At 44.3% G+C, this 24,402-nt stretch overlaps 1 protein-coding gene across 1 annotated transcript in view; it reads left to right on the plus strand.

Annotated features, from left to right (window-relative positions):
• The window catches only part of spag1a (sperm associated antigen 1a), a 28,161-nt gene extending 4,823 nt beyond the window's left edge, over nucleotides 1–23,338 (plus strand). Inside the window, exons 2-8 of the mRNA XM_063184757.1 lie at nucleotides 3,672–3,771; nucleotides 9,348–9,500; nucleotides 10,453–10,607; nucleotides 14,929–15,070; nucleotides 17,289–17,415; nucleotides 19,030–19,156; nucleotides 20,154–23,338. Coding sequence (XP_063040827.1) covers nucleotides 3,672–3,771; nucleotides 9,348–9,500; nucleotides 10,453–10,607; nucleotides 14,929–15,070; nucleotides 17,289–17,415; nucleotides 19,030–19,156; nucleotides 20,154–20,158 — 809 coding nt within the window. The 3' untranslated portion in view covers nucleotides 20,159–23,338. The remainder of the gene's footprint in view (nucleotides 1–3,671; nucleotides 3,772–9,347; nucleotides 9,501–10,452; nucleotides 10,608–14,928; nucleotides 15,071–17,288; nucleotides 17,416–19,029; nucleotides 19,157–20,153) is intronic.
• Nucleotides 23,339–24,402: the final 1,064 nt, after the last annotated feature.

Here is a 24,402-nt window from a genome sequence, read left to right on the forward strand (position 1 = left end):
CAGAAAAAATGTCAACATTGTTATCGATTATAACACCTGATGCCTTGACACTCAAACGCTTGAGAGACAGAGACAGAGAGAGAGAGAGAGAGAGAGAGAGAGAGAGAGAGAGAGAGAGAGAGAAGGAGCAGCAGCAGGGAGGAGTGTGTCAGGTGTCAGGTTCCCAGCTATTGAAGTCTCCAGAGAGAGACGGGGGCGTATCAGGTGGAGGTTCACTTGGAGTGTGTGTTTATAAGCACCCAAACCCTCCACCCTCCACCCCACCTCGCTCAGGCCTGGTGTGTCCAACACAGGTCCAGTTTCCAGGAGAAGGCGGCCAGTTGGCCAACAGCGAGTCACACAGACACACATACAAGCAGTTAGACAGACAGACAGGCAGGCAGACAGACCTTTGGAAGCTAAACTATGTATGGCAGTGGCTCCATACTAGGGCTGCCACCTTTGTCTGGAAAAAATCCTGGACATTTCAAACTCAGTGGACCTTTTTGCTTGTACGCAATGGTAGGCTATCCTTCATTCATTGTCCAGGGAAGTGTTTGTTTTCCTGGACAGGTCATTAAAATCCTGGACAATCAGGAAAAACCTGGACAGGTGGCAACACTACTCCATACAGACCTGCCCTATGTCTCAATCCACGCACTTGAGTCAGTGCACAGTGCACTGAGGTCTTCAGTGCATAGTGCCGTGGAAAAATTTTAGCACTATGCACTGTGCCCTCGCTGGAAGTTATGGCTGAGCATGGCATTAGCTCGCCAAAATATCGGTTGGCTACTGTTTACAATACACAGTGTCAGGTGCTTGTATTTGGGTGGTTGACATGATGCCCTGTTTTTTACGTAACATTAGCTAAAAACCTACAAAATTGATATTTTCCCTCTTGAAAACAAATGTAAATGAAAGAAGATGTGGTACATCATGTTTCATATTAGTCTCAGATGAGAAGAAACAATTTTGTTCAGATTTATGTACAGTAAGTGAAGAATTCTTGCACACCTCCTTGGTCAGGTGCGTAGGAGTGGAACCCCTAGGTCACCAACGTTAAAGCAAAGAAAGCTCCCGCACACTGTTCACATTTGCATGGTTTAATGCAACGTTTCGGTCTACTGACCTTCTTCAATTTATGGAAAGGTTTATATGTCAAATGTCCTGTGGTGTGACTGTAATATTAATACAACCTGGAATATACAGCTATAAAATAAACCAAAACAACATTTTGAATCATTTATAAAGCATTTGGCATGATTGCATAAATATTAACCTTATATTAAAAAATACGAATGTGAAAAAAACTCAATACAGTAATATTAACTGCAAGTTCAATTTCCTAACACAAATTGCGTCCTGTGGGGTGACATGTAAGTCAGGTTTGTGGACGAGCAGCTGCAAGGCCAACTACAAGGGTCTTAAAGACAGGCTCCTAACCAGTTATGCCTCAGTTATTGGAGAGTGGTGTGGAAGTTTAAGGTGACTATTAACCTCTTAATATGTCTACATATTGCAATGTTACTGTCACACAATGCTTAGGTTCATTTCTGGTGTCCCATGGTGTGAAAGCTCTTATGGAAGGAAATAAAGTTTTTTTATGAGTGAAAACACATATCAAGGTTAAACACGAGCTCCGAGGACAGTCACGAATACAAAAGGATTAAAATGGCCACAATGCAGTGAATTTCCTGTGGTGTGACTTCATGTCCTGTGGTGTGACATGCTTAGGCATTGTATTACTCAATCCTCACTTATTTTTCATGCAAGGATATAAGGATACCAGGAGATTTATTTGCCACATTCACACAATTATTATAAGTAATTCAGTGAAACCATGCAGTGAAATCACAGTTGTCGGCCTGTTCGATGCATAGGCGTGTGTGTGTGGGTGGGGGTGGGGGTGCGGGTGGGTAGTAGTGTGTGTGTGGGGTGGGGGTTAAAGGAACAATAGCAGAAAGAGCATTGGGGATATGTTTGTGCAGAATATTAATCATTTTATTGTATCTTACAGAAATGTCACACCAATGATGAACCACAGGACACATTTTCCCAAAGATGGCAAAAATTTAAGCAAAATTCCACGAACCACTGAGTGCTTTATTTATTTATTTATTTATTTTCAATTTTTCCACTCATTTTTTCAGGAATTGGAATATATGTCCTCTTTTAAGTGTGTTACGGCCTTAAACGTCAACCATCCATTTACATTTCCTTCACCCCAAAGTGCAACAATCACACATACAGTATAATACTTGGGTTGGCATGAAAAGGCTGGTGTCTCAGCAACATTACTTACAGAATTAGGAGACTGTTGACCAAACTCTTCTACTGAACTGAATGCCACGTTTCCTCCATTTCATTGCCAACATGGCAGTCATTTAGTGCGTGCAGTGTCCATCATTCAAGCACTGCGTTTTTCCGCATTGTTAGGGGATCATCCTGGCACTTTCAGTGCACTGGCTCAACCGTGAGTGCCCTAGGTACTGAATCACAGTGCCCGAAGTGCTTGTAATTTGGCATACCTATTGGGCATTTCCTCGTGAGCTGACAGTCCTCAGGGGTGACTGTTGTTTTTTTTTATATATATTCTTAAAGACTGGTCAACAATTTAGAGGCGCGGCTGCATAAAAATGCCCAGGCCTTTTTTGGTCCTAGTGTAGTCCTGTATGGCACTGGCTCCATGTCTCTGCCATTTGGCGTGATCGTGTAAGTGAAATCAATTGCAGAGAGAGAGAGAGAGGGGGGGGGGGGGGGGGGGGGGGGAGAAGAGAGAGAGAGAGAGAGAGAGAGAGAGCACATTGCTGCTCTTCCTGTGGCACCTGTCGTTTCATTCTGAGTGCATGTCTAGCCGACTGGTGTACAGCTCAGATTGCCTCAGCCAGTAACACCTGTATTAATAGTGAAAACAAGCCCTGGATGTACTGTATTGGATATTTAGGTATAGGTATCGTGGGTAAGCCGTTAGGGAGTCAGACTTGTATCCCAAAGGTTGCCAGTTGGACTCCTGTCTTGCCAGGTTGGTGGGTGGAATAATTAATTACTGCTAACCCCTATCCTCCTCCATGACTGAGGTACCCTGAGCATGGTACCATTGCGCTGCACTGCTCTCTTGGGCCGCCATTAGGGGTTGCCCCCTTGCACGATTGAGGCAGAGATTCTTTAAGTATATAGAGATATGCCAATGTAATAGGTTGCTATGGGCACCTAACATGACCAGGTTCCGGTCTGCCTAAAGGGGCGTGTCATAATACTCCTAGCATTGAATAGAACAGTCCTTAGGTCTGCCTAGGTCTGCCTAAAGGGGGATTACCCCCCCTCCCCCTTGCAATAATAGAACCCGGAAACAATGGGCCAATGGAACCTCTCTCTCTCTCTACTCTCTCTGATTGAGGCATAAAGGCAATTTTGTTTGTGAAGTGAGCACTCTGTGCTGTAGAGTGCTGTGTCTCAATAACTATAGGAGTTATCCAGAAGGGCTTTCATTGTCATTCATCATTTACTGATGAGGAAATATAACATAACTAATCAACTGATGTCAAAAGCTTTCGAATTTTAACATTTTCAGGCAGAGTCGTTTGTCAAATTAGCTGTCACAATTGTCACTTTTAGCAGAAGAGCCTGTTCATATGTTCTTGATGTTATCGCAATTGATGACTGTTTGGTGTCTTGTCCTGTTTGCTTTGCAGGTATCGAGAGTCCAGAAGACCTGTGTATCCTCTACTCCAACAGGGCAGCTTGTTACCTCAAGGATGGCAATAGCTCAGACTGTATAGCAGACTGCACCAAGTATGCACATCGCATCATCACACACACATGCACAGACAGGAAAGCACATTGACACACGCAGACAGAAGCACAGACGCACACACACCACACACACACACACACCACACACACACACACACACACACACACACACACACACACACACACACACACACGCACAGACATACACACCCACAAACAGGGCACTACGAAGAGCTGACCAAAGACATACAACCACAATAAAAAAGATAAATTAAAAAAACTTTCATGAAAATACAAGTCTTATTAAGTCTTACAAGAAATGGGCCACTTTTACAGTATAGTTTTTTTGAAGCTCTTTTATAATATGTGTGAATTGAGTTTTATATATCACTGATTTTCAAAAGTTTGGCATGTTTAATTACATTATATGGTGCTAACCCCGTGCTCCTGTCACTCCTGTCCTGTGTCTTGTGTGGTGGTAGCAGCCAGGCAGGCAGACTATTGCGATTGTCTCTGGTGGTGGGGGATTAGCAATCCATGAGATTGTACAGTTGGTTCACGCTAAAGAGATTAACAGACAAAGAGTCCAACTGTCACCCATGAGGGAGGGAGGGAGTTGGAGTGGAGTAAAGGATGAGGCATTTTGAAAAACTTTATGTGTGGCGTTGTTGCTTTTCTCACTAAGTCCTCTATAGCTTTTTTGCCCATATAATGCAGGACGGACTGAGCCAGCCTGGGGTGAAATCAAGCCAAGCCAGAAATACCTAATGTTGTGTATTAGATTTGTGATGTGTGTGGATTCAGCATTGCGCAGTAGGGATGGTAGCCAAGAAGGGGGAACACTACTGTAGAGTTATGTGATGACAGTTGTCTTGGAGGAAGACAAGGCCCTAAGCAATATTCTTTAAGGACCCAAGATGGCTACCATTTATCTCCCCTGTTGTACAAAATGCAAAAGTAACACCTACAAAAAAACTACACAAGTAATTGTGTAAGTTAATGTTTTCCTCTTAATAAAATAAGGGAAGAGGGATAGAAAGTAGTAATAGGATGTGTCGTCAGTAAGTCAATAAACCAAGGGGAAATCTAGGCAGACATCATAATCGAGCTTTAGGTTGGTGATGTGTGTGGATTCAGCACGGTGCTCAGCAGGGATGCTTGTCAGGAAAGGGGCATGCTTGAACAATCTCTAGGGCTTAAAAACATTTACAGGTTCCTCAGAGTAAGGGGCTCAATGAAAGAGGCACAAACCAAAATTCTTCTTCGGGCCAGGGATCGGTTAGCATCCCCCCTGTTGTAGCCTACAAGCAGTCAGCAGCATCTCAAAGATGCCCTATCGAAGATAAGGATTTTATATGTCTTTATATGTCTATTCTCTTTGATAATAAAAAGGAAGGGCTGTAGGAAATAGTAAAGTAGTCATAAATGGGTATCTTCATGAAGTCAATATGAAACCAGAAACGTTCAAGACACCCATGACCACTTAGTTTAATACAGTCTTACTGGATGCATCCCTCGAGTGCCTGAAATGTGCCTGAAAATGTACCCATTTGTATCAGCAAGTTCATGCCTTTTCTAGACAACTATGAATACAATCAAGAGTTTACAATGAAATGACATGAACTCTAATCTTCAACCTTGTACTGGTTTAGGTTAGGCATTAGTTCACCCAGTGGGTGAGTGAGTTAATGTTTGTTTGTAGGCTACGTTAATGTTGCGTCCTCCCCAAACTGTGGCTATACTTAGACAGCTATGAATACAATTGAGTGTTTACATTGTAACCACATGAACTCTAATCTTCTCTCTAATGGTTTAGGTTGACACGCAGTGGGGTAGGTGAGTTAGCGTTACGTTGTACGTTACGTTGCATCCACTCCTGTCCGGTGCTATTTCTGAATGGGCCAAAGTAAGCCTCTTGGCTGCTGACGAGTAGGTGAGGTCACTCTCTAAGGCTAAGGCAGGGCAGGACAGGACAGGGCAGGACAGGGAAGGGATGGGTAGGGCAGGGCTCAGAGATTGACTGGCAGCGTACTTCAGGGCAGTGTGCTTCATCCTCTTTAGTGAAATGACTAGGTATAACCAGTCATTGGTGTTTTCCAACCTTTTTTGTCTCATGTACCCCCTAATCCTTTTTTGTCATTTCATGAGTACCATCTCCATATACTTTCCTCTTTCCCAATGTGACTATGCTCCATACATTTGTTACTATTAACTTTCACCCCCTGCACTATTAACTTTTACCCCCTGTAGTGTGCTCACGTACCTCTGGTTGAGTCCTCCCCTCCTCCACTTAGTGTGTACCCTTCCCTCCTCGTGTGTGCGTGTGCGTGTGCGTGTGCGTGTGCGTGTGCGTGTGCGTGTGCGTGTGCGTGTGCGTGTGCGTGTGCGTGTGCGTGTGCGTGTGCGTGTGCGTGTGTGTGTGCGCGTGCGCGCACGCGCACGCGCGTGTGTGTGTGTGTGTCTGTCTGTCTCTGTATCTGTATATTTGTTTCTGTCTGTATCTGTGCGCATGTGTGTGCAAGACACAGTTTGATATGTGTGCGTGCATGTATGCGTGCTTGTGTGTTCGCTAGCCCTTGTGGCCTTGCCTCTGGTTTACTTGTGTCAGCAAACTGTATAACGGTCGGCCATTAAATACCTTGTATTGAGTTTTTCCTCACTTGACTTCCTCTCTCCCACTCCATCCCCTCCCCATCCATCCATCCATCCATCCATCCATCCATCTGTCCATCCATCCATCCATCCATCCATCCATCCATCCATCCATCCATCCATCCATCCATCCATCCATCCATCCATTCCACAATCCTTCCCTTTTTCTATCCATACTTGCTTGCATCCCTCCATCCATCCCTCTCTCTCCCATCCACAGGGCCAGATTAAGACGGCATTGGACCCCTAGTCTACAGGTTTCGAATTTCATGACAAATTTATATAGACAGTGTCATAATTCCATGCTAGGAATTAAGGATAACATGTCTACCAACTGTGTTCAATACGATTCATTTCTCAGTATTACATATATATATATACAGTATATATATATATATATATATATATATATATATATATATATATATATATATATATATATATATATATATATATATATCACATTACAATACACACATCAACAATACAATAAAAAATACACATACAATAAAAGGAAGCTAGTGAAGGCATGCCAGTGTTCCCAGATAGTAGACATATATCTTACAGAGCTACGACTTGGATCAACCAATTGAGCGATAAGCTCATTTTTTGCACAATCAAGCCTGCTCATGGTAAGATTTCTTAACAGTGCCATAAAAGTAGTTAGACCAAATTTGCAGAATAACCCACTTGCTCTAGTACTCCTTGGTTTCTTTAGGAGGATCCTAAGACAATCATTTGTAAGCTACCTTCAGTTTCAGTAGACTCTCCTTCTTGTATCTGATCCAGAGAGGAGCTGTATAAAGAGGGGAGCAGTAAGTTCTAAACAGGTTGACTTTGACATCAGTAGTGCAATGATGGAATTTTCTAACCAGCATATTGGCTTGGACATATAGCACTCTCCTCTGTCTGCTCATGTGAGCATCATCCTCAAGAGTATCAGTTAGGATGTGCCCCAGGTATTTTATGGCATTAGCTACCCCCAGCTCTTCTCCAGATAGATAAAAGGGAGGGAACTTAATTTTCAGTTCATCCTTTGTTCTACAGACCATTATCACACTCTTTTTAGCATTATATTTAATATCAAAAACCACCCCATAGTCTGAACAGATATTTAGGAGCTCCTGGAACCCACTACTACTTGGGGATAGAATGGCAAGGTCATCAGCATATAAGAATTGATTAATCATCATATCACCAACCATACAACCTGTTTGACATGCCCCCATCTGTCTTGACAGGTCGTCCATGTAGGCATTAAAGGCTGGAGATAAAATCCCCCCCTGCCTTACCCCGTTGCTGACATTAAAAGGTGTAGACAGGATGTTACCCCATTTCACCCGTACACTTTGGTTGGAGTACCAATAGGCTTCGTACTAGATTCGTACTAGACTACTGGGAACTTGTTACAATTCTGCAATATTTCAATTAGGGCCCCCTGGCAGGTGGGGGGCCCTAGGCTGCAGCCATATCGAGCCTGTTCCGCCCCATCCATCATTCCAATTCCTTGACCTTCCACCCCTCCTTCCCTCTTTTTCTCCATCCACCTATCCATCCCTCCTGCTATTCCTCTTCCTGCCATCCCTCTCTCCCTCTATTTCTCAATCCATCCTTCCACCCCTTCACTTCCCTTGATTACTCCATCCCTCCCTCCACACCACTATTAATCATATTATGTGACCCTCCCTATTATCACCCTGGCTGTACAGTAGGGCCTTACGCTACGTGTGGTGTAATAAGGTGAGCGTGCTCAGGTGTACAAGGGTAATGTTGACTGCGTGTGGTGTACCCCAAAGGAAGGAGGTTAGCATTCGTTTACGCATGTGAAGTGGCCTGCCCAAGCCATGGCTAAGTGCCGGTCATCTCAAGCCGCTGGTTTCAGTAGTTTAGATCAACAGGAGTAGTTCTAGGCCTGCCTCTCCCTTTCCTTCTTCCTCTCCCTCCACAGAGCTCGGGAGCTGCAGGCCTGGTCCCTGAAGACTCTGCTGAAATGTCAATTGAATACAAGTAGAGTAGAGAGTAGAGAAGAGTATCATTTACTGATCCCAGGGGGAAATTAAGTTTTCCAGTAGCAGACATACATACATAAATACAGAAGACATTACACACATCCTTACACATATATTAACCATGAATAGCTCTCTCTCTCATAACCCTTTCAGCTGGGAGCCCTAGGCAATTGCCTAGTTTGTCCACCTGGTTATCACAGGCCTGCCTCTTCCTCTTGTAGGGCTCTGCAGCTGTAGCCCTGGGGGCCCTAGGCAATAGCAGGGTTTTTCACTTGACATCACACGCTTCACATCTAAGCGCCCGAACCTCTACTCGAGGACTTCCTGGGACTGGAGCATGTTGTCTACAATTTTTGTCTAAAATGCCTCAGCTTTGTGCCATTTTTGTATGTTCCAACCGGTGTAACCGAGAGAAGGAAAAGGGTAAGGGCCTCCGCACATCGGCTCCGACAGCACTGGGGAGCACTTTCGCTTCCGACACAATTCCGACCCCCAGACCCAATTTCACACGAACCTAGCATTGATAGTCAATGGGTGCCTCTGACAAAATAGAACTCGTCTCTAATCGCTAGCCGACATCCGTGAATGTCTGCGGACATCGGCGCCAGTGTGTGGCATTCTGTTGAAAACAATGGAATCGAACTTTTGCGGAGCAGTGCTCAGCACTTTGTCACAGCCGATGTGCTGAGGCTCTAAATCGGCAGAAGTAATCGCCCATAAAGGTGAGAAAAACTGTTTATCTGGTTGTGACAGGCCTCTCTCTCTCTCTCCCTCTCTCTCTCTTTACCTCCCTCCCTCTCCCTCTCTCTCTCTCTCTCTCTCTCTCTCTCTCTCTCTCTTTCCCTCTCCCTCCCTCTCTCCCTCTCCCTCTCCCTCTCTCCCTCCCTCTCTCCCTCTCCCTCCCTCTCCCCTCCCTCTCTCTCTCCCTCTCTCCCTCCCTCTCTCCCTCCGCAGAGCTCTGGAGCTGCAGCCCTGGTCCCTGAAGCCTCTGCTGAGGAGGGCCACAGCCTACGAGTACCTGGAGCGCTACCGCAAGGCCTACGTCGACTTCAAGACCGTGCTGCAGATCGACGTCAGCGTACAGGCGGCCCACGACAGCATACACAGGTGGGGCGTAGTTATCGTAGCGTGCGTGCGTGCGTGCGTGCGTGCATACTAAAGAAAGTCATATGGCTTCATACTGTCATACTGCTTAACCTAAGCTCAACTTTTTGCTCAACGTTTTATCCTCCAAATCTGACTTGTATATCCTACAGTGTTTAGGAAAGGTCATATCTTTGTACGTATATCATTTGTTTTTTGGTTTTGGCATAATGACTTTACAAGGTAATGTAGTATGGTATCTCAGTATGGTAAGAATGATGACATTTCTTACACAGTAAAAGAAAACTGGAATAGGCTCCCAAGAAGTTGTATTACTTTCATTACAGTTATCTGATGCTTTTATGCAAAGTGACTTCCACTTTTGGTACAGGGTATTGGTTGCTGTCTCTGGAGCTATGTGGGCTTGGTGCCTTGCTCAAGGGCATTTCAGCTAATATTTTCTGGCTAAGTGGGATTCGAACCTGAAAATCTCTACGTAAGGCAACGTCTGTCCCCCATTTGCAATTCAGGCTTCCACCTCTTAGTAAGGGTCAGGACCATGTCCCTGTTCCTCATCAGACTGTAATGGTGTTTTTGGACGACAGTGGTGTCCTGGATGAATTCCATTTTTAATCATTTCACAATCCCTCTATGAGCCAGCTCTGCTGCAGTGTGTCTCTGTCTTGGCACTGGTGTGTGTGCGTGTGCGTGTGCGTGTGCGTGTGCGTGTGTGCGTGTGTGTGCTTGTATGTGCGTGTGTGCGTGCGCGCGTGGGTGTGTGCGTATGTGCGTATGTGCGTGTGTGCGCGTACCAGGTGTGTGTGTGAGAGAGAGACACAGAGAGAATATGAAGTGTGTGTGTGTGTGTGTGTGTGTGTGTGTGTGTGTGTGTGTGTGTGTGTGTGTGTGTGTGTGTGTCTGTGTGTATAACATAGTGTAAGACTGATGACTTGTGTGTGTGTGTGTACTACTGTAGGATCACCAAGGTCCTGATCGAGCAGGACGGCCCCAACTGGAGGGAGAAGCTTCCGGAGATCCCGGTGGTTCCGCTGTCGGCCCAGCAACACCGGAGAGATGAGCCCACAGAGGAGCAGCTCGCGGCCCGCGCCGCCCGGAAGGCAGAGGAGGAGGGTCAGTCACAATACCTTACTGTAAAGTAGAGGAGAACGGTCAGTCACAATATCTAACTGTAAAGTAGAGGAGGACGGTCAGTCACAATATCTTATTGTAAAGCCCGAGCCGCCAGGAAGGCAGAGGAGGACGGTCAGTCACAAATATCTCACTGTAAAGTAGAGGAGGACGGTCAGTCACAATACCTTACTGTAAAGCAGAGGAGGACGGTCAGTCACAATATCACACTGTCTTAGGGTTGTGCCGATAGACGATATCATCGTCCATCGGCGATGGACAGCTGGCATCACGATGGACGCAAACCATCGTGATGCCAAGGAATCTTGTACTTGTGTATTTTTGAAGCCGCTGCTATTGTAATCATTACGGTACTTCACATCAACTTTTGCTGACACATTACCGTAAAATCCGTAGTAGTAGCAGCGGTTTTCAAGACAGGTTGTGAACACAAGCCCCAAGCAGAGTGAATTATATAACTACGAAAAAACCCCACAATGGAATTAAAAAAAAAACTTGTGAACTAAGCCCGACTATTGTTTGCTGCAGATGTATGTAAGTAGGCCTAAGTGATATCGTTCATTTATTTCTGTGACCTAAAGGACTGGTGTCAAGCAGCCCACAGCTTCCCGCAGCTACCCGCAGCTACTCTGGACTTTACGGTCCCATTCACTTCAATTCATTTTTTCGCAGCCAGAACAGGTTTTACAGATTTCGGACTGTGCCGACGCCGCTGGTGTCGTGCGAGGAAAACAACAATTGTGTCGGACGCTGGACGCCTCTCGAGAGGGCACGCAATCACGCATGGGTTCTCATCTCTTTCCCATTTAGTTTTCTGGTGAGCGAGAGGGGCTAAAGTTATAGCCTACTAGCCTGTGCAAAAACGCAGCGCATAGGTCGTCTTAAAATAGTTACACAGATAAATAACTCACAGATGTAACAAATTTATTGACAAGTCTCCCAAAAACGCCACGCAATGAACTGTAAAGTAGCAAGCACTGGGTTTGCAGGTGACACGGGAGGAGAGACGAGAAGGGCGAGGGGGAGGGGTCAGCGGGGGATCTCTGCATCTCAGCGACCATCTCTGTTACAAAGCCGTTGAGCAAGAACGCTGAGGAGGTTTAAACATTTTTTTCCCCCCAGAATGTAATAATATTAATATATTTCACTTACTCTTAAATGAAATAGAATTAAATAATAACGTAGCTGAAGATGAATAATACACATAAATACAAAATATATCATAATATTTTTAAAATTATTACCCCCCCCCCCCCCCAAGACGATGTCATCGTCCATCGCATCGCCTCACTGTAAACATCGTCAGCTGTCAATTAGGGGGACATCGCCCAAGCCTACACTGTCTCTATCATATGATAAACAGTATAGTGATCATCAAGGGCCGGGCCGCCAGGAAGGCACAGGGGGACGGTCAGTCACGATATCTTACTGTAAAGTAGAGGTCGGAGAACAGACAGTCAGTCACAATGTCTTACTGTCTACTTATAATAAAATGGTTAATGGGCAGGGGGTTGTTCTGATCTGTTTTAACGAAAGGGGGAGGATTATGTAACATTGAAACATTTTTGTATGACTCCTCTTTAGATCAAAAAAATATTGGTTGTCCCTCCCCTCAACAAAGAGAAAATGTCATGACCCTCATCTATTTCCCTCCCGTGACCTCGCCAATAAATCAAGAGGATACATCCTACAGATGCCTTACAGTTGGCTCATTGTCTGCTCTTCAGAAGGTGTATCCTTGAAAAGCTACATTAGTGTCAGATGCATCAATATCTCATTGCACTGTTGAATGCCTGGTCTTAACAGGCAAGGCCCACACAGCCTCGAAGGGTGAGAATGGTCAGTCATGCGACCTTACCAGAGATTCTTTAAGTATATAGAGATATGCCATTGTAATAGGTTGCTATGGGCACCTAACATGACCAGGTTCCGGTCTGCCTAAAGGGGCGTGTCATAATACTCCTCCTAGCATTGAATAGAACAGTCCTTAGGTCTGCCTAAAGGGGGATTTCCCCCCCTCCCCCTTGCAATAATAGAACCCGGAAACAATGGGCCAATGGAACCTCTCTCTCTCTACTCTCTCTGACCTTACTGTCTGCTCCGACCTTACACATCCTACACAGGTTGCTGTAAGCTCGATGCATCATCAAATGGATTTACTTTGTCAATGTCATCCATACATCCTTTGAATGGCTCAAGCACTGTGCTCTTTAAGATGATGCATGATTCAAAGGTATAGTATGTGGATGCAAAAATGTCTATGCTCTGTTGAATGGTCTTATTTGGCTATCTTCATCCATGAAACGCTTCTCAGTCTTAGCCGTGCAGTGACCCGACAGGCATCCCTCAAAGAATGTAACAAGAATGTGAAATTATTATTTGTCCCCCTTCGTCCTTGGAGTGCAAGTTATATTTTCTACTCTGCCTTGAATGAGTTGGTAACATTTAATAATAATGAATACATAAAAAGCAATCCAAAGGCTCCGTAATAATTAACTAATTATGAACAAAACATTAGCAAGTTAAGTTTTATTAGTGCTTCATAAAATATCTGCAAATAACATGTTCAATATTTTACAAACGTTTCAACAGAGTATTTTTTTTTATCAATTTACAAATTAATGTAAATGTTTGATAAATATAAAATATTAACATAACATTTCCCACTCATTTACAAAGATTTGTTAATGTTTTTTTAAAATTATTTACTAATTATGTGTTACCCTAAATATTTATAAAGCCGTTTATGTATCCGTATAGTTACCAACGAGTCTTTAAGTGCCATAAACGGTCAATAGATGTGCGACGTGTCATGCGGCTGTAAAAGTAGCCCCTGCAGGTGAATTAAACATGTCAGGTGAAAACCAAACCAGCTGATGATGTCATGGAACCAGGTGGCTCGGGTTTCAGACCTCTTGTGAAAGCTGCGATATGTCCCATGACAGCATGGGTGCCCAGCTGGTGCCTAGCATGTGTGCCTAGTTAGATGAATAACACAAAAATGTGTTTGTCAAATATTTTTTCCCTTTAGAATGGTTCTGTTTAAAGTTTTAAGGAGGTAATTCTTGTGACGTCGTGACCAGTGTTCTATTTCAGTATTGAGACTGACTCCTCCCCATGACTGACACTCAAATGTGATATGGCTTACTTTCATAAACATTCACTTACATTACACTTATATGACACTTGTATCCAAAGCGACTTACAGTTGTTAAGATATAGGGTATTGGTTACAGTCCCTGTGGTTGGGGTTAGGTGTAGGGAGAGGTAAGGGTGGGATTTTAACCTGCAACCCTCTGATCATAAGATCACCTCCCTAACCAGATTAGGCCATGGCTGCCTTATATCCACATTGTTAGAAGTGACAAAATATCTGAAGACGGTCTGAAGTCTCTGTTATTATTTCATGCAGCAAAGCGCTCTATCACTAGCCCGACAGGTGAGAACATTCATCTTGAATTACTTTGTACTACACAAATGTTCTGATTACACTTCTCTCTGGAGAGGGTTTATTCGACCTCCAGGCGGCCGGCTAATAAGCGAACGCGCTTGGGCGTATAATGACATGCGTCATGAACGTCAACTGTCAGCGATTGATCACCACTCATTTCAAACCAGAGCTGAGCTCTGTCCTCCCACCCAAGCTCTCCAGGGCATCGATGGTACAGACCAAAAATGAATTACAAATGAATAAATGTGGTCTGGTAAAAACCAGGCTACTCTATCACAGGGCAAATTACAAGAGTTGACAAAAGTGGCATTTTACATCTACCATACACTGATCTAGAGGTTAATATAGACTGTACTGAGGGTGAAACTGATGTGTGTATGTATGCTCATAGTAATTGACTAGAGTGTGTCTGGGCTAGCTGCCATCCACCAGTGCATTGTTGCCTACACAGTTGCCATAGCCATATAAGGCAATAGATTGTTATTAGAAGTCAGGATGCTCAAGATGCACAGTAAACACATTACTAATTGAACTGATCGACCAAGAGTCGATTTTATCATAGTTTTGGGTCAGCTCATTAAGTGTTGAATTGGCACTGTGTGTAAATGAATGAGGAGGCTAAATGCCATGCCTGATATGTATTACCTCTCCTTTATTCTCCATTCTCTCTCTCTCTCCTTTCCTCTCCTCCTTCTCTCTCTTTTCCCTGTCATTTTCTCTCCTCTCCTCTCCTCTCCTCTCCTCTTCTTTTTTCTTATCTCTGCTCACCCCCCCCCTCCCCCCTCTCCCCCTCTCTCTCTCTCTCTCTCTCTCTCTCTCTCTCTCTCTCTATCTCTCTCTCTCTCTCTCTAGCCAGGAAAGCGGAGGTGCGTTTCAACGGTCTGAAACAGGAGGGGAATGACTTGGTACGGAAGGGCCGCTTTCAGGATGCCCTGGAGAAATACTCTGAGTGTCTGCAGATCAAGCCAAACGAATGTGCTGTCTATACAAACAGGTAGGATGTCCTGAAAAAAGTATTCGGTCTCTGCAGATCAAGCCAAACGCGCAGTCTATTTAAAGCCAAATGCGCAGTCTATATTGTACTATAAACAGTTAGGATATCCTTAAGAAAATACTCAAGAGTATTGGCAGATCAAACAAATTTGCTGTATACACACCCACAAGTAGAATATCCTGAAGATTATGTTCAGAGTGTCTGCAGACCAAGCAGGCTATATACTGTATATTAACAGGTAGGACTGACTGGAAAATAGTCAGTGTCTGCAGATCAAGTTAGTCCAGTCAATCCAAAGAAAACATGGCCAGTGCAGCTGTGTGTACATAACCGCTGTGTATACATGCCGACATAACAAAAGAGCTATGGTTATGACTCATCAGAGTACAGCGACGACCCTTTTCATAGCAGAAGGATGTAAAGGGAGCATAAGGTTTTAAAATGATTTTATGAATTTATTTACGTATGAGCATAGTAGGGAATGGTAAAGATCCAAGGGATGATATAACGTGTAACGTAACAAGTAAAATACCATATTTCCCACATTTGGCCCTGGTAAGATCTGGTGGTAAAGTCTTGCAGTGCTGTGGAGGATAGCACGACAAAATAGTCAAATGTTGTTTGTTGTTTGTGTGTTGTTAGGCACAGATTTGCTCTTTTCCCTTCCACTTTCCTCATTACTCCTCCCACACATCTCTTTCTCTGCATCACCCCCTTCTTCTCCATTCTAACCACTGGTACCATGATAACGGGTAGGGATGGCGCGTTCTTGGTGCGTGCGTGCGTGTGTGCATGAGAGAGAGAGAGAGAGAGAGAGAGAGAGAGAGAGAGAGAGAGAGAGATGAGAGAGGAGAGAAGAGAGAGGAGAGAAGAGAGAGAGAGAGAGAGGGGGGAGAGAGAGAGAGGGAAAGAAGAGAGAGGAGAGAGAGAAGGGAGAGAGAGAGAGAGAAGAGAGAAGAGAGAGGAGAGAGAGAGAGAGAGAGAGAGAGAGAGAGAGAGAGAGAGAGAGAGAGAGAGAGAGAGCATGACTTGAGTCATCCTTTCCTTTCTTCATATGAAGTGATTGACTGGCTGGCTGGCTGCTTGGTTGAGTGAGTGGCCGTTTGGCTGTGTTTGGCCTTTGGCAGGTGATTGTGCTGAGTGCTATGCTACAGTAATGTGCAGTATCGACCGCTGCTCTACCCTACTCAGGTTTTACCCCCCCCCCCCCCCTCTCTCTCTGCTCCTTCGAGGCGTCTTTCTTTGAAAATTACCCCTGCTTTCATTTGTTTCTTTTAATGGTGGACCTCACATATTTTGCATTTTCACTTTTTTAATTGGCAGAATCAGATACAGCACATTTGGCACTGGAGCTGTTTTACAACCAGGGCTCTAAATTATCACCAGCCAGTCGGCCAAATGCTGGAGAAATTTCAGTTTGGCCGGTAGAAAAGACCAACTTACTAGCCACTTTAGCCCATTAGTGAGTGTGTGCTTGGCTCGCAATATTAGCATCTACTAGCCATTTTGGCTGGTGATGAAAAAAGTTGGTAACACTTTACTTTACGGATCGCTAATAAGGTGTTAATTTCAAAGTAATTTCTCAGTAATTTCAGTCTAATTTTATGGTAATAACTGCTTGTTATTAGTAATAACACAAAATTAGACTGAAATTACTGTGAAATTACTTTGAAATTAACACCTTATTAGCGATCCGTAAAGTAAAGTGTTACCAAAAAGTTAATTTAGAGCCCTATTTACAACTGCAGGTCAACATGCATGCTGTAAGCCCTCTTTCTGTTCCTCACTGTCTCTCTCTATGTCTGTGTCTTCCTGTGGTAGACCGTACAAACAAACCCCATTACAGTCTCATCAGGGGCGGAGCAGGGCATTTGCCCTTGGGCCCAGGGCATTCTTGTATTGGTGGTGGGGGGGCTATTATGACCGTGGCAGGCCGTATGGGGGGCCCCTATCAGTGTTTTGCCCAGGGGCCCTGTGTGCAATTGTTCCGCCACTGAGTCTCATACCCTCCACAGCGGCACACACACACACACACAAATCAAGGGAGGAGAGAAGCTGTAGACGTGTAGATGAGTCCAAATGTGACCTTGCTCTCTCTCTCTCTCTTTCTCTTTCTCTTTCTCTCTCTCTCTCTCTCTCTCTCTCTCTCTCTCTCTCTCTCTCTCTCTCTCTCTCTCTCTCTCTCTCTCTCTCTCTCTCTCTCTCTCTCCCTCATCAGAGCCATCTGCTATCTGAGGGTAAATCGTTTCCAAGAGGCCAAGGAAGACTGTGACTCAGCCTTGAAGATCGAGCCAGCCAATAAGAAGGCCTTTTACAGACGAGCGCTCGCCCACAAAGGCTTGAAGGTGATCCCGGCACTGCAGCGTGATGCTGCGCACAGCTGTTTTACGACACAACATAACACACTGACCAGGCTGACTTACAATAGCTGTTGTACATCCATTCTGCAAGTTATTCTGCGAGTTGCTATATTCTTCATGGGCCTTGTATACTCTTTGTCCTGCACAGCCTATACTTGTTCACATCCAACAATATCATATATGTATAAAGTAGAAGTACTCTTACAGATGTAATACAAGTGGTATGATACACATGGTATGACATTACATTTTTTCAACATTATAATATCATGCTGCTGGTGTTGTGATTACATCTGTAATGCCTCTTTTCCATTGCTGTTTTTGTGGTAGGCCTACAGCTCGACATAGCATGACTCTGCCACCCCTTTTTGCTTCACGGTTGAGCTGTGTCGTGCCTATTTAAAAAGCAAAAAGTGGTGGTCGAGTTGCGTTGTGTCGAGCTGTAGGCCTACCAGAAAACCGGCAGTGGAAAAGAGGCAAAAGAGTACTTCTACTTCTACTTCATAGTGCTCTGAAGAAATTGAGGGTTCACGCAGTTCATAGGCACTATAAAATGACTTTGAGACTCTCCTGTTTAAAGATTTATAACCCTTTTCGAATACTGAATATGTATCCCTGTTCATTTATTTATGATGTGCCCAGGGGTGCACCTAATACTGTACCCATATAGGCCTACTGTGTGTCCCTTTGCCAAAGGCCATGTTGTTACCTACTGCTTATGTCTTTGCTTCTGGGGGGAATATATGCGTTCTAAAATAAAGAAATGAAAACACTTCTCTCTGAAGTGCGCTATTCCACGAAAGGGGCCGCCTCGCTGCCGAATGTTACCCCGCTTACTACATGGCTAACCTTATACTGAGTACATAGATGTCCTATTCCTGTATTCTCCCTTCCCCAACTGCACCAGATTCTAGCGAGCAAGATAGACGCTTCTCTGTAGCAAGCGGTTAACTCAGTTGCGCATAGAATGTTCGTTTCAAATGCTGATGGTATGATTGTTTAATTTTCAGTAGTTCATGCGCATGATTCCTACAGCTGTAAAGTTTGAATATGTCATCTTCCTGCATTTCATCATAATTATGACAATGATTTTAGCCAAGAGACTGCAAATTGTGCGCAGATCAGCAGTTTTACTAGTGTTAAAATCACCTGACCAGTCTGTTGGCCAGTAGGCCTACAGACCCGCATGAGGGAATATGCAAATGATGTGTTCTACAATGAAAACATTATACATTCTAGCATACATGTAATTAAGTACAAATGCACTCAGAGAGTGCAGTCCTCTGCCAAGGACGCTGTTTGATAGAACCTTTGACTATGTTACACCCAAATTTTTTTTCAAGTATTTTCAGCCCTTTTTTGTGGAGTTAGAAACTGAAATGTCAACATTCAGCCCATCCTGAAATGGTGAAGAATCTTTTTAAAAATTCCACCAAAATTTCATCACTTGTTCATTTTGTCACTTCCAACAACTCCCCAAAATTTCATAAAAATCTGTTCATAACTTTTTGAATTATCCTGCTGACAGACAGACAAACCAACGTGACTGAAATCCTAACCTCCCTGGCGGATGTATTGTAATGATTATTCTGCTTCCAGGACTACCTGTCGGCCAGCACTGATCTGCAGGAGGTGCTGCAGCTGGACCCTAATGTGCAGGAGGCGGAGCAGGAGCTGGAGCAGGTCACCACGCTCCTCAGACACAGCCTCATGACCAACACGCAAGGTGGATATCTCACACACGCACGGACGCACGCACGCACGCTACTCAGACACCAACACACAAAGTGCATACTGTATGTGATATTGGATGCACGCACGCACGCACGCACGCACGCACGCACGCACGCACGCACGCACGCACGCACGCACGCACGCACGCACGCAGGCTACTCAGACACAGCCTCATGACCAACACACAAGGTGGATATCACACACACGCGCACGCACGCACGCACGCACGCACGCACACTATTCAGACACAGCCTCATGACCAACACACAAGGTGGATATCACGGGCACGCACGCACGCACGCACGCACGCACGCACGCATGCACACTATTCAGACACAGCCTAATGACCAACACACAGGGTGGATATCGCACACACTAAAGCACGCATGCACGCACTACTTAGACACAGCCTCATGCCCAACACAGCCTCATGCCCCTCATGCACGCATGCACAGACACACACACACACTCTACTCAGACATACAACATACCGGTATTCTGTGCCTCAATGCTCTATATTACAATGTTATCCTTCCGCATGGACAATATACCCTTAATAGTTAAACCGTGCTGAATATTACATCATTGTGAGATCAAAGAGCTCAGATTTGGTATGCTTACACAAGAGTATAATCTGTGTATCTGCGTGGACTCTGAAGAACACACTGCATGGAAATGTTAGTCATGCTTGCACCACGATGAAATGACAGAAAACATATCCTGTCTGCTCCAGTCAGGGAAACCGACAAAGGGGGACAAATGAGTCAGTTGTCCTGGCCCCAGGAATATGGGTTGGGGGGGGGGCAGAATTGAGTCCTCATTATAATGTTGAGTGGAGGGCAGTGTAGGGGCCTTTCAGATGGCTCTGTCCCAGGGCCAGGCAAAGTTGTCAGCGGCCCTGGCTCTAGTCATCCTTGGGCCAGCCTCTCTAAAGTGGACCAGCTTGTTTTCTACAATAATCTCTGTGTTTGTTTGTTCTGACCCCCCAGGCTGAGGAGGGATTGTGACGCTTCACTGTTGGACTTCCAGGGACAAGTCTGGGCATGTGCAGTGGCTTCAGAACACAGGAGGACAGACCAACAGACAGACTGATTTGCTTTTATTTATTTTTTTAACCAGACTGAAGAGACCACTTGCTTGGCCTGTTGTTGTCACGGCAGCGTGCTGTTACAAGTCCGAGTGTCAAAGATGCCCAAAATCTCCACTAACAAGCAAAGAAAGCAAACACTCGCTCGCTGGCTGGCTGGCTGCTGCTCTCACCAAGGCTGCTCTCTCCCCTGTGGCTGTCTCTCTTGTCTTTTCTGTCCATGATGCTGTGAAGCAGACACAAGGCTGCTCATGACACTTAACAGTACGTACGCCGCATCACATCCCAACTGCACAGCACATTACAGCCGCATGGCGTTTTGCCATTCAATAACACAATGTCATTGATCTCCTGTCTTAGCCTGGTCCTGACCATCCCATAATACTACCATTTCACAATCTCTTGGCGGAAGTACGTAGGATGGCGCGCGGCGCGAGGCTACTCCTGGTCAACTGGAACAACCAAACCCAGCATTTTAGTGCATTTACCTAGTAGTTAGGAGTTGGTTTTCTTCAGGGTCCATGAGACTGTGATGCAGAACCAGCGGCAGACCATCAGACCACACATCACCAGGGCCGGATTAACGCACGGGCTAGATATGGCTGCAGCCTAGGGGCCCCCACCTGTCAGGGGGGCCCTGACTGGCCAAAAATAGAAAATTGCAGAATTGTAACAGATGCAATATTGAAAAATTAATTTGTCACGTTAGTCTACAGTTGGTAGACATGTTATCCTTAATTCCTAGCTCGTAACCATGTAAATTTCACAAAATTTCCCCTCCGGGGGGGCCTCACAGCAACCTGTAGCCTAGGGGCCCCAGGCCATCTTAACCCGGCCCTACACACCACATCCCAGCTGCATGACCTTCTGCCATTCATGCAATGCCATCGATCTCCTAGTAAACTCAAACAAACACATTTAGTATTTCAGCATGTCGTAGGTTCCTAACCGAGAGCCTACAGACGGGACTTCGCGGTCCACAATGCTGTGATTAGAGTCATGCAGGTCCAGCTCATCGGATAGCATTACGGTACGTCAGAGTTGCATGCCCGCCTTTGGCAAGTCTTCATTAACTCGCACCATCCATCCCAATCCCAATTTCCTGGTGACCTGGAATCAACCAACCAAACGCAGCATTGCAGCGCTTTATGCGGGCTCAGTATAGCCTGACAGACATGCGTCATCTTCAGGATCCGTCAGACTGGCTGACTGCTGTCTGTGGTGATGCGTAGATCATAAAGGCTGTGCAAGCTACTACTACTCCTCACCCTCAGGACCACCTGTGTGTGTCTGTGTGTATGTGTCAGTAGGTTTACATGCACAGCTTAGTTCGGCAGTAATCGAGCTAAGCCTGGAACTGCATACTAAATGTGTGTGTGTGTGTTTGTGTGTGACTGTGTACGCGTGCGTGTGTGTTGGCCTGGGCATGTACAGTACAGGGGTGAAAATGTGCCTTTTGCAAGCAGAGCCCAGGACATGCCACGTTATTGCCACACACATGGAGAGAATGCTCCTTCACTTCAGACGCTTCCCTCCATGACTAACAATGGCTGAAATACGATGCAATACAGCAATACAGACACAGAACATGCAGCCTAATAACAAAAGCTTTTATTTATGCTCTCCTGACCAAAAAAAGAAAAAATCCCACGGTTGCGTCTTGCATGCACACACACAGAGAACACCCAGATTGGCTATAATGCCTTTGAGCCAGTAGTGCACCAAGAGTAAAATGTGCTTAATTATTTTACTTATTTTAAAAAATGATTGCATTTTGTGCAGAAAGCATTAGAGAGTCTATTCCAAACAGGTGGCAGCAGTGTTAGGCTACAGAGGGCACAATTGCATATTTTTATGTATTCTATTTATGTGTATGTATGTACGTATGTGTGAATGTATGAATGTATGGCCTTTGGGTACATCTCAACTAAGATAAAGTCATTTGGTAACACTTCATTTTGAGGAGATTACATGAGGGCAGCGTTGCCAGATGTGCAATAATTATCATATTTATACCATAATTTTGTTCATTTCGTCCTCGATCAAAAAAACCTGATGTACGATCATTTCAGAGTTATCATTCAGTTCAGATAGCTCTAGTAGGTCTACAGCTCGACACAGCGCGACTCGGCCGGAGCTGTGTCATACCCAATCGAAAAGCAAAAAGTGGCAGCCGAGTAGCGCTGTGTCGAGCTGTTAGGCCTACCAGAAAAACGGCAGAAAAGAGCCTTTAGATACCTTGAAACAATAATTTGGGTCTTGTACAATAATGTCCTCCCCAAAATCGATATTTTTGAGATTTTGGTACGATAATTCAGCATTTTTCATCTGGCAACACTGCATAAGGATGTCATGTAGCTGGCATAAGAATGACATGACATGTTGGGAATAATGACACATTATTGATGTTAATGACAGTTGTCACAGTTGCTGCGTTTACATGATGTTTTTAATGCTGAATGAATCAAGTTGACATTGTTTGGGTGTCATGATATTCCAAAACCTGAATTACATATTATGACAACATTTATAAACATCAATAATGTGTCAATAATGTTCCTGACATGGGAGATGTTATTCTTATGACAGTTCCATGACGGTCTTTGTTTAGTGTACCCTTCAAATAAACTGTTGCCAGTCACTTATCTTTTAAGTCATTGTCCAGATTCATCATTAGATGCATTTTATCAGATATTTAAGTGATGCAGCAGCTTCAATCTTCTGGGAAAATAAATTACATTTGTTTCCAGCTTCCTCATACTGAACTTTTCTCCAAAATCACTTTCCTTTCTTGTTTTTTCTTCTTCTTTTAAACGTTGACTAGAATGTGGTGTAATTGCCTTTAAACGGTATGACTTGCATAACAATGATGAGTCTTTTGAAATGGTTTATGTAAACCTCTAGTTTGAGCTGTATGTTGGATGGCAAAAATGATAGTGATACATCAGGTTAAAAAGGTCACAATGACGTCAGTTCAAACGATGCCCAGCCTCGGACCTGTACAGTAACTTTTGCTTGACAAAACCATTCTAGCATGTTTTTTTCATGCAATGTATTAAAGTCAAAGATATCAAAACAATTCTTTGTTTATTGACTACATAGTAACTAACAGTCATCTTTGTTGATTTCTGTTTGTGCAAATTGTAATATTGGTGTGGTGTCACTAAATAAGGTAATAGGCTTTAAAGGGACACTGTGCAGGAAATGGTCAAAAAAGGTACTGCAACTATGCTGCTCATTGAAACTGGGTTGGCTATCGCCAAATTTGATATTTACATGAAAGTTTACTAAGTAATAAACAAATATTTTCTAGTATGGTCCAAGTAGAGTCATTTTTGCAGCTAAATATGGCTCTTTTTGGAAATCCAAAATGGCGGACCGACCATGGAGAAGATCCACCTTTTCATGTATGAAAAGTGCAATTTTTCCAGTCATAATGAATACTTAGAATTTGATGGTGGTGGTAAGTATTCATGAAAAAGGTAACATTAGTGAATGTGCAGCATGAATTCTGGAAATAAACAACTAAAAATCTCACACAGTGTCCCTTTAAACATGCCAACTACCCGTGTGTCAACTCTGCAAGCTCAGAGTGTGGGTTGGATATGACCATTCTGATCAGCAACAAATGGCAAATGGGCTCAACCCACAGTGTGAAGAACTCCATTAAAGGAGGTTGTGCAGGTTAACCACCAATAATGATTAATAGGTACTTAAAGCACTCAACATATGTATACCAGGGGTTCCCAAACTGTACCATGACGAGGTCCTCCATATACCGATAGATTCCAGCCAAGGGGCCCCTGACACGGGCCGTGCCACACCATTTTTTTTCTGTGTACTCTTCACAACCATAATCTCGGTCTGTGAGTCAGTGCCCCAATGGGATATCTAAAATACTGAATTCAGAGATGAAATAGATTACTATAATGCAGTTTTCAACTAATGGGAATCTTGATTATTTTGGTGTAAATTAATTAATAAATTATTATTTTTTAAATACTTTTTCTTCCAACCTGCTGCGGCCCCCCTAGCATCCTTTCGAAGCACTTTGAAAACCACTGATGTATACGGTTTGAAAAATTCTCCCTTAAGATTATGGTGATTTAAAAGACGGCTTGGTTTGATAGCTTGCCAGTGTCTGAAGTACC

The sequence above is a fragment of the Engraulis encrasicolus genome, chromosome 20, assembly GCF_034702125.1.
Source record: "Engraulis encrasicolus isolate BLACKSEA-1 chromosome 20, IST_EnEncr_1.0, whole genome shotgun sequence".
Taxonomy (NCBI): Eukaryota; Metazoa; Chordata; class Actinopteri; order Clupeiformes; family Engraulidae; genus Engraulis; species Engraulis encrasicolus.